A 13,400-nucleotide genomic window follows, 5' to 3' on the forward strand; every position below is an offset into this window, starting at 1 on the left:
TTGCTGGTTCTAAACAGTGCAATGAGTGTAAGTTCTACAATGCAGTCCAATGTTTGCTGATGTGTCATCAAATAAAGAAAGTCAAATTATGTCAAAGGTGAAAATCTGACCCATTTTGTGGGTCTCATCTACCTGCAAAACTTTGAAGTTGAACTAGGCAGATAGTTAATCCTAAGAGTGAAACTTGTATTTTGTGAAACAATAAGACAAATACCAGCAGTAGCTATGCTCGACCTGAACCCACTTCCAATACTCTATCTCCTGAGTCTTTGCAACATGTCTACTATTATTTTATATTAGGGAATTGACAACTCCACAATGAAGAATAAAGAGAGCTAAGACTAACACTACACATATTGCTGAACATTGACCATCATGTGTGGTTGGTTGGTTTATGTCCAGTGTTGTCACTTAACCCTAATTGCCCCTGTAAGTTGCTCTAGATAAGCGTGTGTGTGTGTGTGTGTGTGTGTGTGCGAGCGAGCGAAGCACCATGCCCTTTGACATGATTTCCCAAAGCAGGACAAGAGGAGGAAGGCAGTCGTCTGGTTCTGTTGTGAAATAATCTGGTCACTAGTCACAGAGTACCATGTGTTGTCATTTCGGCAATACTGAAATGGCAATAATAAAATACGTGTCACATTTTCAGACCTTGATGACTGTTAAACAGGCTACTTTTCACACTCCAGTCTCACTCACATTCTTCAAAATGTGACTGCCAGTCAGACCAAGGTTGTAAAGTCCACTATAAAATACCATTGTTACATACCACTATCTGGAATCCTGGGATTCCCACTCATGTTCTGTATTATCATGCCATTTGCAAAGTAGACTCAACCTTTCCCCTCTTTCTGGTTCTTGACCATGGCAAACTTCCTTGAAGTGATGGTGCGTAATATGGCTGCAATTACGCTTTCAGGAAGACCATTACGTGTGAGGTGAGAACCACACTGACTACACAGACTCCCTGTTTCAGTAAGCTGTGGCTTTGGACTGGCATGTTTGCTACTTTAGGAAAACTGCTAGACTGTTTGGGGACCTTTGCCCCATATTTCTGGGTTCTGTGCCACGCTCTTTTGCCTGAATAGGCAATCTGTCTCGGCTATCTGTGCTCCAAGTCAACTATCTTGTGGTTGGTGGGGTGGACGGGTGGGTAAGAAAGCTAACACGCTGCATGTAGTACTCATGTGAGGACCTTCTCATCTGTACCACATGAGAGGAAAAAGTACTTTCACATTGCATTAGCTAGCTACCTTAAAAGGGGGATTTGGTGGACAGTGTAATAGGGACAAATAACATCTTTCATATGTGTTTTCTGATAAAAGAAGTGTCCTGTATTGCTGCTGTACCACTTTCTCCTTCACTTGTAGCCCCTGTGAAATTAATTACTAATTATAAACTGGGTGGTTCGAGCCCTGAATGCTGATTGGCTGAAAGCCGTGTTATATCAGACCGTATACCACTGGTATAACAAAAAACAAACGTATTGTTCTAATTACGTTGGTAACCAGTTTATAATAGAAATAAGGCCCCTTGGGAGTTTGCAGTATATGGCCACTCTGCGTTGCTCATAAGAACAGCCCCTAGCCATGGTATATTGGCCATATACCCCCCCGGGCCTTATTGCTTAATTATAGTTTAGCCAAGTGAGTGGGTTTAGCTAATTTAACAATAAGAATGTGTACACCTCTTTATAGACTTGTTTCATAATATGAAGTTATCTGGCTAAGCCATTGATCCAGTCTCATCAATAACCCCTGGTGTTATCCCCTGCAGCTCAGCCGACCATACTGTATGATCTATTCTGAGACTTCAGATTAAACTAAATCAAGCTGGTGTTCTATTTAATATAGGCTATCTCAATAACAGATTTATAAGGGGTGCTGGGGAAAAAAGTTTGGAAGCCCTGATCTAGGTCAGTGAATTGCGTCACGTGACCGAGCGTAGAGAGAGGGGAAAAAAGCAAAGACATAGGATTGTTTGTGTACATATTTTATTTATTTACAATGAAGCTACAGAGAAAAAAACCCCAATCTAGAATATTTACAAAACACCAACAGCAAGCTCCGCTGAGCTTGGGACAGAAGCAACTCACCTCCTTGTATTAAAAGGAGACATAATATTATCAATACAGTAATAGAATCATAATAATATTATCCAAATCTCTTCAGCACAAGGATAAATTAGATTTACAATCTCAACTTTCGTTAATATGAGTGCTGGTGAGTTGGCAAGTTATTAAGAGTGGTATTTACACTGGTAATGAGTTGACAGTAAGCACATGGATACCACTATTGTTTAGTTACTCAATGCTCCCCATCAACTTCCCCCACCAGTGATAAAATCCTGCTTGGTCATATATTCCACCTCAAAACCTGCCTTCTGTTTCAAACATCTCTCCACACCATGGAACAGCACAACCACTTAAATCAGTCTTATAGTCATGTACACAGTAGGCCTATTTCTTCTTTAGCTGTCTTTCAACTTTCAACTTTGCTCCACATCACATCGCATCATGACGCAAACAAACCTTTCCCTGACATCAACACAAATTAACACAAATTCTTATGTGAATAATTGTTTCTCCATGGTATAATACATACATCGCCCAGTCCCTAGTGAGCATAGTGCCCCTCTTCCCTGGGATTCTGGACATCATGGAATACCTTGTTATATACATGTATGTGTGTGAACGTCTGTCGGTGTACAGTATGTCCAGAATGTGTTCAAGGAGGTTTCTAGGCACTATTCAGAATTATTTTCAGAAACCCGGGCGGATTCTGGATCTCACTGGCCATCCTGAGAATCCACTTGTCAGTATCAGTGCCTGGGCTGGCCCACAGGAAGGAATCAGACATGACCAAGTCAGCTGACTGACCTTGAGAGGAGGGACACACAGTTAGTCAAACACAATCCCACCTTCAGATGATCTATATCTATTACTAATAAGAAATAAGCTACCATAACGCAACCTCGTTACAGCACTAAAATAAAGAGTAATGTGTAATAGTTCAATATTTACCTAGTAAAAAAATTCCACGCAAAGTCCTTCCAAAGATCCTTCACATGACAGAGCACACTCCAGTCTGGAGAACTTGGCCATTGCGGTTGGCCGTTGCCCTGTACCTAAAACAAGGGGACGCAAAGTCATCCATCAGATAGTTACAGAGGATGGTGCAAAGGCTAAATCTGGGAAATTCCCCACTGTTTAATGGTCATTCAGGCACAGTGAATGGAGGCTAGTTGTCTTTTTAGGAAAATATGGGAGTTCGGGTTAGTCCTTACGTATTAAGGTTCGCAGGCTCAGAGTGGTAGGCGTATTTGCCCGTCTCTGCGAGGGTATGGGCGTGTGCCGGCTCGCTTTGGCTGATCTTTAAGGGCTGGTGGCTCTTCGTGTCTCTGGAGCTGATTGGTAGGGTAATTTGGTTCCCTTTGGGTTCCAGCCTATCGGGATCCAGGGGGTTGTGGGAATTGGCGGGGAAGGAAACGTCGATAACCTGGATGGTAGGCATGTTGAGGGTCTGCGCCTTGACCACCAGCTCAGAGTGGGCCAGCTGCAGCTTCTTCATGTGATTGATGGCCACGGTGGCGTTAAAGGCTTGCTGTAACGACACACCGACAACAGTTGATGAGAAACATGCTAAGAGAAAAAGTACTGTATGCGCTCCCATGGTGATAGCCATCATCATGAGTGAGGCGATATGCTTTTATTTGGGAAAAGCTTGGGCATAGAAGTTTTATAGTGGTCTTGATATTGACTTGATTATGAGTAATCAGAGATGTTGAATAACACCTAGATGTTTACAGTATTTCATGGCCCTTAATCAGGAAAGAGATCAGATGTGTCGTACACACAAACAACACACTGGGATTATGTCTTAAATGGGGGAGAGAGCCAGAACCCTTTCTGAGCGGTATGGGAGGAAGGCTCACCTTCCACTTGGTCTTGGCAAAGTTCTTCTGGATCTGTACACTGACAGAGTGGTAAATATCCTGGCTCCGTGCTGTATTTCCAATGATCCTGAAGGAGAGACAACCGAAAAGAACATTGTAATCTCCTGACAGGTTTAAGCTTGAATCTAGCCACGTAATCTAGACTAAATCCTGCTATATTTCACCTTTGTTTCAGCTCACTAATTCAGTCTGGCATTCCTGTCATTGAAACTGAAACTGTTTCCAGGCTAGCCTGAATACACCTCACACTGGACACCACAGAGAATATGTTGTTGTAGATGTTACAGACAAAATAGATGAAGCAATAATGTTGTTGATCATGACACTCACCAGGGATGCCTGAGAGCCTGCTCTGTAGTGAAGCGCATCTTCGGGTTCTTCTGCATCATGTTGCGGATAAAATCTTTGGCTGATTCAGAGATGTCATCCCAGAAGGGAGAGTCAAACTCGTACTGTGCCTTCATGATCTTAGAGAACAGTCGCGTCTCAGTGTCCTCATAGAATGGGGGATATCCACAGAGACTAGAGAAACCAAATAATAATGCTGTGTAAGTTTGTGTCTTTACGAAATGATAATGTGTGTGTGTGTGTGTTTGTCTCTGTGTTAAATGTCCACAAGGTGGAGCTCTAACTCCACCACTGTAACAGTATATGTTGAGGGAACGGCCCAGTGCCACTAATGAATTAGCATGACTATGCCTTCATCATGCTAAAGATAACCCTTGATTAGACTAACGAGCTTGAAAACCAAAAATGCACTCTTGCCTGCAAAGACCTGGTCAGATACATAGTCTTTACATGCAATCAACTATACCTTACAGTAGACTATATCTTTTTTTATTTTACCTTATTTATACCGTTTTTTCTCAATGAGATAACATCTCTTTTCCAAGAGAGACCTGGTCCAATATTGACATATCTGGAGGTCATCAATGAGAGCAATACTCACAGGATATAGGTGATGACTCCAATAGACCAGCAGTCCACTGCCTTGCTGTAGGGTTTCTGGGCCAAGACTTCAGGGGCTGGAGGTTGGGAAACAGAGTAAGTAAGAACAATTCTCCAAGTTCAGTTCATTTACCTCAACTAGTGTTGTATGGTATTTGACAGGTTATTAGGTTTTGTAATGTCTTTGTTGTCTCCCTTATGTGTTTGAGTGTGGTTCTTCTGACCCAGTGTATCACCCATACACACAGTTAATTATCCGTAGAGGCCAAATGTCTCCTTCCTTACCCACATATCCTGGAGTGCCGCAGGCTGTGGACATGACACCGTTGTCCTCCATCTTGGACAGGCCAAAGTCACTGATCATGATCTTGGAGCTCTCATCCTGGCTGTAATACAGCAGGTTCTCCGGCTTGAGGTCACGGTGTACGATGCCATTCTGATGGAGGTATTGTACAGCCTGGAGCACCTGTTGGATGACCCTGCTGGCATCCTTCTCTGAGTACATCCCCCGGTCCAGGATACGGTCAAACAGCTCACCCCCAGCAACGCTACCGGGAGAACAACAACAGCCATTAACCTTGAGCCCTTAAAGCTGACTCAACCTAACCTTAACCATGAACTGATTGTCGGAAACATTGCTCAGCCTAACATTTGTGGATGACATATGCTCTTCTATCCATGAGCTTCTGCTCATGTTCAGGCTCAGCATTGGGAACATTCAGCATTATGCTTCTCCATGTGACTTGAGTGCTAAGTTGCTGTCTGATCCCAAACTCAGACAGGCAGAACATTGTGGCTGTCATTAAAGCAATGGGCAATAACTATTATTTGTGGAGTTTCTGTGTACACAAGGGTTTTATAGGAAATAACTATCATAATATTTTCTACATTCTACTGTAATAGAAGGTAAAACATGTTGAACTTACAGTTGCATGACAAGGTAATAATGAGAGCGACTTTCATAGAAATCCTCCAACCCAACAACGTTATCGTGTTTGATCCTGGGAGTGAGAAAATATAGGTAATTTTTAGAATGTGAGATGAAAATACAATGAAACATACAGTAGCTGTATGGAAGAGTCATCCAATTTGGAATGGGGCTGAATGACAATTGAACGTTTTGAACTCCTACTTTCTCAACACGGCAATCTCATTCTCCAGATTCTGAATACTCTTCTGCTTCTTCTTCACACACTTCATGGCAAACAGCTTGCCTGTCTTCCTCTCCTTCACCATGAACACCTCGGAGAACGCCCCCCTGGATGAACACACAAACACATAGGCAAAGGGTTGGTTCCATTATTATAATAGTGCAATTACTACATAGGATCTGGGAAATCAGCTTATTACCCTATTAGGAAGACTGACATTTTCCATAAGAAAATATGAAGGGCACCGTTAGTCAGGCCCTCATGGGCGTGATGTTATAAAACTGAGGTGATACTGTATGTGAAATGAGATACTGAGATGTATTTTCTGACATTAATCTTCTCTTTTTCTGTAATTTCATCAAAATTGCTACATTTTGCTGTGATGTAGGCTACAGTTATCGTGGACCTGCAGTAGGTTATAAATGTTTGCAATACACCGTTGATGTTTTCTATTGTTCTTCGGGTATCAGGTGGCCTACATGCACCCTTTGATTTTAGAGCAGAGAGAGGTGCAGGATATCAAAACAGAATACTGTGGAAAAAGGTCCTATTAAGGCCTATAAGACGGGATTGAGTGGCTTAAGGGCTCACTCAATTTAGTGTTCTCTACAGTTTCCGAGCTATCTTCCGCATTGTCTGGGATTAGCCTGATTATCCCTTACGCAACAGAAACTGGCAGGCAGGCTTGAGGTGTGGACAAACGGAGCATATGCAGACATCACAAATAGACCTCTACCCCAAGCAGCGGCCAGATCATATATTGGATCATACACAACCTGGAGAGCGAGGCTGACAGAAGACACTGTACCCCAAAAGTGCTGCCCCCTTTTTGTTGGGTTACGCCACTGAAGAAGGTATAAAGGAACACATATGCAAGATGAGAGCACTGCAAGGTTAAATGATTGAACTAACTTAATTCTAAAGATAATTAGCAGAGATTGCTTCAACTGCAGCAGACAGTCCCAAGTCCCAACGTGTCTTACAGCATGGACGCAGGCAGAGTTATTATGACAGCTGTGTCTCACACTATCTCACATTGTCTCATTAAATTCAAATGGAGCACAGAGGTAGGCCCCAGGACGTAAGTCAGACATGCTGACGTCTTTATGTTCTCCCAAACTACACAGCATCTTCTCCCAGAGAACCCCATGATTCTCCTTATGACCCACAAGGGATATTATCAATCAAACAGCATCCGTGGAAATTAATTGGGATGCAAGACAGCTATTAGTAAGCTTGTTGTCAGACTTGTTGTCAGCTTGTTGTTTCCTCATGTACAGTTTGAAAACACAAAAGACAGACAGAATACACCATTAACTGCTGAAATAAGCCACGATCAGGATAGGGATGATATCTACATGAGAAACGGGTGTGTAACAACAGACTGCAAGCCTCTGTGCTGTACTGTATGTCAGATTGCCAGGAAACTAGACTGTGTTTTTGTTGTGTTCTGTGGGTTTCGGCTTTATAAAGCCTCATCCAATGGATCTCCCTAATTCCCCGAGATAGATCCTTGTGATGGAACATAAGAAGGAAATACAGTAGGGACTGCTCTGCGCTCATTTGTTAGGGTGATATGTTTATCGTCAAGCACCGTAGTCTAGAAACCACTCTGTGTGTGCATGCTAATGAAATAAATTAGGCCTATAGAGAGGAAACAAGAGATTGGTTTACATACAGGTGTTTCACAGTACAGTAATCGGATCTATAGAGCACCTGTCCAAGCTTTCTCCATCCGTTTACCTGTTCTTTCTGCTCATTGATCCTTATTCCAATCTGAGAGAAAGATTATCAGTGTCAGTCTGCCCTTCACCTGATCACCCTTAGCCTGACACCAGCAGAACAAAGTTAACCCCTCCTGACTAGGCAAAGCTATCACCCTGCCCTAAGAGAAGAGAGTTGTATAATTCTGAGAAAATAATGCTACTTTTATACTTGCATTATGCTTTCACTATATTTTACTTGTTTTATACGTTTCTGTTTTGTGATATTTTCCCCAGATGTGATCTGCCACTTTTTGAAGTAGGTCTCTGCTGAGAACAAGTTACACCTACATCACTTATCATGCAACAATAAGTAAACTTGCCTTCATTCTGCCATACATTTTTGCCTTTAACATCAAGATTCCATTCAGGAAAATTCCAAAAGAACATCCCTTCTTAGTTAAGAGGCGATGTTCTCCAAAACATGTGTTCACACAAATGTTGTTCGTCTACATGGCTTCCTCTCTTATCTGCATATCCAATCCTCGGTCCAGCCAAGTCTGTGTTCCCACAGTACAGTGACGTCAGACCTCTAGGCAGCAGTAGCCTACACACCTTAATTTACCTCTGGCCCAGCCCCAGATTCATTATCCACCACCACCGCTTCCTAAGCCTCTCAACATGACAGTTTCAGTAAGACAGGACAGCTCAGTCAAGAACATTTGATTGACCCCATGGATTAAGTCATGGTGGTTGACACACTAAAATGAGGCTATTTTGACTGGTGCAAAATCAATGCACATATAAAATATTTATCCAACACAAACTATCTAAATAGTTTGAAACTGTTAGTTACATTTACTCAAATTACTTAGTTACAGTCAGTGGTCGGAAAAGTACCCAACTGTCATACTTGAGTAAAAGTAAAGATAACTTAATAGAAAACTACAAGTAAAAGTCACCCAGTAAAATACTACTTGAGTAAAAGTCTAAAAGTATTTGCTTTTAAATATAATTAAGTATCAAAAGTAAATGTAATTTCTAAAATATACTTACTGTAAGTATCAAAAGTATTAAATAATTTCACATTCCTTGTATTAAGCAAACCAGACGGCACGATTTTCTTGTTTTTTAAATTTACGAATAGCCAGGGCACACTCCAACACTCAGACATAATTCACAAACAAAACATTTGTGTTTAGTGAGTCTGCCAGATCAGAGGCAGTAGGGATAACCAGGGATGTTATCTTGATAAAGTTTGTGAATTGTACCATCTTCCTGTCCTGCTAAGCATTCGAAATGTAACAAGTACTTTTGGGGGTCAGGGAAAATGTATGGAGTAAAATAATTTTTTAAGTAAAAGTAAAAATTGTCAAAAATATCAATAGTAAAGTACAGATACCCCGAAAAAACTACTTAAGTAGTACTTTAAAGTATTTTTACGTAAAGTACTTTACACAACTGGTTACAATAACTCACATTTTCTACAACGCCATCAAAAACGGCTGGGGGAAAAATCTTTGAAGAGTTCTTGTGGAATTTTGTCAAGATTGTACCAAAGCCAATCAAAATCCAGTTTTGGATTTGAAACTGAATGAATATCAAGCAAAAGATGGCTCCATAGACGACTTCTATTGGCCATTTTGTGAATGATCTGATGAGCCATCTGATGTACCAGATGTTATTAGAAGGTCTAGGACTGATACCCTCAGCGCTGCCACAGTGACTTGTCTATAAGACACCTACCTGTAAAGTAGGTCTCATGGTAATCCAATCAAACCTACTGCATGATATGCACCTCAGCCAGTGGATAGTCATGAGGGTCGCTCTCTCTTTCCTCAATGAGGTCACATGCATGTTCTAATGAGGCAGGAAAAAATGTCCTTTGGTAGGTAGGTGGGTGTGGGCTGTACTTACGATCCAAGAACCTCCATGAAGTCAAACACCTCCTGAATGTTGTCAGTGGTCTTCTTCCAGTCAAATTCGGCTTCTTTACGACCCATGTCTGCTTCTTTAAAAGGGATTTCTGTAACAATGGGAAAAAACAGAGGAATGTCATTAAACACCAGTTTTCAGTATCGAGTATAATAATGTTGCCTAGATTCCTACTCACATATGTTCTGCAGTGCTATTGCGAACCCCAAAAATAATAATTTCTGTATCCACACCCATACTCTCACAATGTCCTGTTGGATTATGACATTTCTCAGAGTCATGAGAAATGAACACATTGTCTGCAGCCACACAATGTTAAACAGATCTGTATTCCATTGGCCCGTGTACAGCACACCATAATGCCAGACAGTCTGACACCGCTGTCTGTCTAACAAGGCTGCTAAATCATTAGTTATCTGATTGAGAGATGATTGACATAGACAGACAATGGTAAAGTCCTTGAGCATCCATTATTCTCTATTACTCTGAGATGAACTCAGAGTGAACATCCAAACCAGCTGTAGATGCAATATCTACAGAGGTTAGCTGACTTTTTTTTTTTTTTTCTGTTCTGAATTAGGTAACTTGGCTGATCAACCAAAACTGTTTGGGAAAGATTACTGCTATGGTAGGCCTAGTTTATGCAGCCAAGTTACCCTGTAGCTTTGCCTCGTTTCCGTTATATAAGAGATTACAAACTTCTGATCTGTAGACCCTGACCTTGCCAGGAATAGTCACAGTGTAAGAGGCCAACCAAGCCAAGGACAGGATTCAATCATTTATGGAACAGAGCACTTGACAGAATTAACAATCAATTTCTACATGTAAAACAACCCTTGGGAAATAAAGTGTAGCTGTTAGACCAAAAAAAAACAATATCCTGAACATGGTAACAAACAAGCAAGATGATTTTCCTATGTGAAACTAGACAAACAAAGGGAACAATCTTGAAAGTATGAAGCAAATTTGACATCACTACCTCTCACATTTCCTTCCCAACTATCTTCTTTGGAAGTCCGTTCCATTGATATCCAAATAGACAAAACCATGATAGACAAATGAAAACTGCTCTGAACCTGTTAAGACTGTCAGACAAATTATCTGTAAAATCTGTCACTCAGTCAGGTAATACAGTAGCCACATGACAAGCATAAGATATATTTGTTTAAAGTATATGCTAAAGCCAAAATGTTGAATAACTATTCAATTTCTCTCATGTCTAGAATTCTGGCTACTACCAACTATGATAAAAGATTTAAGCTCTGTCCCTGTCTGGTCCCTCTCAGTCTCTCTCCCACAGCCAGCTGTCATGCTTTTATTCCTTTGTCTCCCTGACATCACACTGTAAAGTCCTCTGTCTACCCACATCAATGTGTTGTCATTATGTGGGCATTATACAGCACAAGCAGCAACATCAGTACTTCCAGATCAATGCAGGTTCAGTACATCCATGGAACAATACAGTGTTCAGTGTAAACATAGAATTACACCACGTCATAAGATAGATATGCAGCTTCAGACATCTGTTATGGTACACACAATTCCAGAATACAATATAATGAGTATTTCCCCCAGAATTAAATAAATACAGAGTATAAAATCCTTAGTATCAATCCTTGCTATCAGACAAAAAATCTCTAAACGATGTTGTAAATCTATTGATCATCACTTTAGGCTAGTTTAAATTATTGGTAAGTTTAAACTTTAAAGACAGTTCTCAGATGGTGTCTTTAAAGCTGGACTGCCTTACCTGAAAGTTTATAACAACTCAAGCCACAGGTAGTTTTGCCTTTAGGGATGCAGGCAGTCCGGCCAATGCAAGGACAACACTGGTAGAAAACGCCGTGGGAAAATGCGAGAGGACGGAGTGTTCTTTTGTATTTAAACACCGACATTCGCTGGGACGTCCCACATCCAGTGTTTTTTTCTGTGCACTCAAAGCCCCTCGATGGACCAAGTTGGCTGCAGCATCACCTGCGCAATCACTCGAATTAGCCTGTTAAAAACATCTTATTTTACACTTTTCTGATTGTAATACAATCTCAAAAATGTTTTTACAGATACATTATTTAACTTGAGTTGTACGTCTATGGACCTTTTTGATCTGAATGTCATCCACGCGCAGAATAGCCTATCATTAGGCAAAAAAATATTATGTTGAAACTACCTTTTTAATATGAAAACCCACCAGCTATATTCTAGGACGTGGCAGCAATCTTTCAATTCAGACCGAGAAGCACAAATGGACCGACTTCCATGAATGAGATAGACCTAACCTGGAGGCAGTTAAGTCTACCCTGGCGGAGCGCATTTCTCTTTGACTTACCAGTGAGATACTGTAGGTGCTGAAGGTAGCTCTTCTCTGACTCTCCTGCCAAAACCTCGTTGAGGACTGGACAGATTACCGTGTCCGTAGCCACGGAAATAACTAGTTTTTTCAGGTCAGAGATTAGAGCGCGCAGTTACATCCCCGTTAACGGCTCGGGGAGGGAGGGGCCCGGTGCGGAGATGTCACAGGGGTTCATTTATTGAGCAGTGCAGTGATAGTCATCAATCACTATGTGTCCTTTCGCTCTAACGTCATGTTGTTGTTTATAGATTTGAAAAGAAATACTGGGACCATTTTTTGTCAAATTGGTTATTGTTCCATCCATCAGTCACAACGTGGCAGGGTCAGGCTGTTAAATGTACATATTGTATCTTTAGATCTTTACATTTTTATTTTCACACGTACATGTGCAGTAGCCTATTCATTGCAATAGGACAGTGTTAGGATATACTGTATCACTTTTCATCAAGGTGACATAATGTACATGTTGACCAAGTATTTTGCTATTGATGCTTGCATCTATACTGAACAAAAATATAAATGCAACACGTAAAGTGTTGGTTTCATGAGCTGAAATAAAATATCACAGAAATGTTCCATACCCACAAAAAGCTTATTTCTCTTTTGATATTTCACATTTTGTGCACAAATTACATCCCTGTTAGCGACCATTTCTCATTTGCCAAGATAATCCATCCACCTGACAAGTGTGGCATATCAAGATGATTAAACAGAATGATTATTACACAGGTGCAGCTTGTGCTGGGATTAATAAAGGGCCACTCTAAAATGAGCTGATTTGTCACACAACGCCACAGATGTTTCAAGTTTTGAGGGAGCGTGCAATTGGCATGCTCCACTAGAGCTTTTGCCATTTCTCTACCATAAGCCACTTCCAACGTCGCTTTAAAGAATTGAGAACGGCCACCCGGACAGCTGATGAAACTGTGGGTTTGCACAACCGAAGGATTTCTGCACAAACTATCAGAAACCGTCTCAGGGAATCTCACCCGCATGCTCGTAGTCCTCACCAGGGTCTTGACCAGACTGAAGTCGTAACCTACTTCAGTGGGCAAATACTCACCTTTGATGGCCACTGGCATGCTGGAGAAGTGTGTTCTTCATGGATGAAGAAGCATCATTTGCTGATGACATTTTTTACATTTCAGATTTGATGTCAACGTTGTGAACAGAGTACCCCATGGTGGCGATGGGGTTATGGTATGGGCAGGCAGGCATAAGCTATGGACAACGAACACAATTGCATTTTATCGATGGCAATTTGAATGCACAGAGATACCATGACGAGATCCTGAGGCCCGTTGTCATGCCATTCATCCGCCGCTATCACCTCATGTTTCAGCATGTATCAAGTTTTAT

The 13,400-nt window shown here is 41.3% G+C and overlaps 1 protein-coding gene across 3 annotated transcripts; it reads right to left on the reverse strand.

Annotated features, from left to right (window-relative positions):
- Positions 1–1,976: 1,976 nt before the first annotated feature.
- Positions 1,977–12,124, reverse strand: camk1gb (calcium/calmodulin-dependent protein kinase IGb). 3 transcript variants are annotated; one of them, XM_071347586.1, is made up of 11 exons: positions 12,018–12,124; positions 9,674–9,782; positions 6,035–6,160; positions 5,829–5,903; positions 5,188–5,450; positions 4,904–4,979; positions 4,285–4,476; positions 3,934–4,021; positions 3,286–3,602; positions 3,023–3,126; positions 1,977–2,878 (listed from the first exon to the last, which is right to left on the reverse strand). In XM_071347586.1, the coding sequence occupies exons 2-10, from the start codon at positions 9,757–9,759 to the stop codon at positions 3,063–3,065; spliced, it is 1,287 nt and encodes a 428-aa protein (XP_071203687.1). In that variant the 5' UTR covers positions 9,760–9,782; positions 12,018–12,124; the 3' UTR covers positions 1,977–2,878; positions 3,023–3,062. The 3 variants fall into 3 exon arrangements, with proteins under 3 accessions (XP_071203687.1, XP_071203686.1, XP_071203684.1); XM_071347585.1 differs by lacking the exon at positions 12,018–12,124 and adding an exon at positions 10,671–10,966; XM_071347583.1 differs by lacking the exon at positions 12,018–12,124 and adding an exon at positions 11,442–11,644 and having other exon boundaries at positions 2,742–2,878.
- Between the last annotated feature and the right edge of the window lie 1,276 nt (positions 12,125–13,400).

This window comes from Salvelinus alpinus, chromosome 17 (genome assembly GCF_045679555.1).
Source record: "Salvelinus alpinus chromosome 17, SLU_Salpinus.1, whole genome shotgun sequence".
In the NCBI taxonomy this organism is placed as follows: domain Eukaryota; kingdom Metazoa; phylum Chordata; class Actinopteri; order Salmoniformes; family Salmonidae; genus Salvelinus; species Salvelinus alpinus.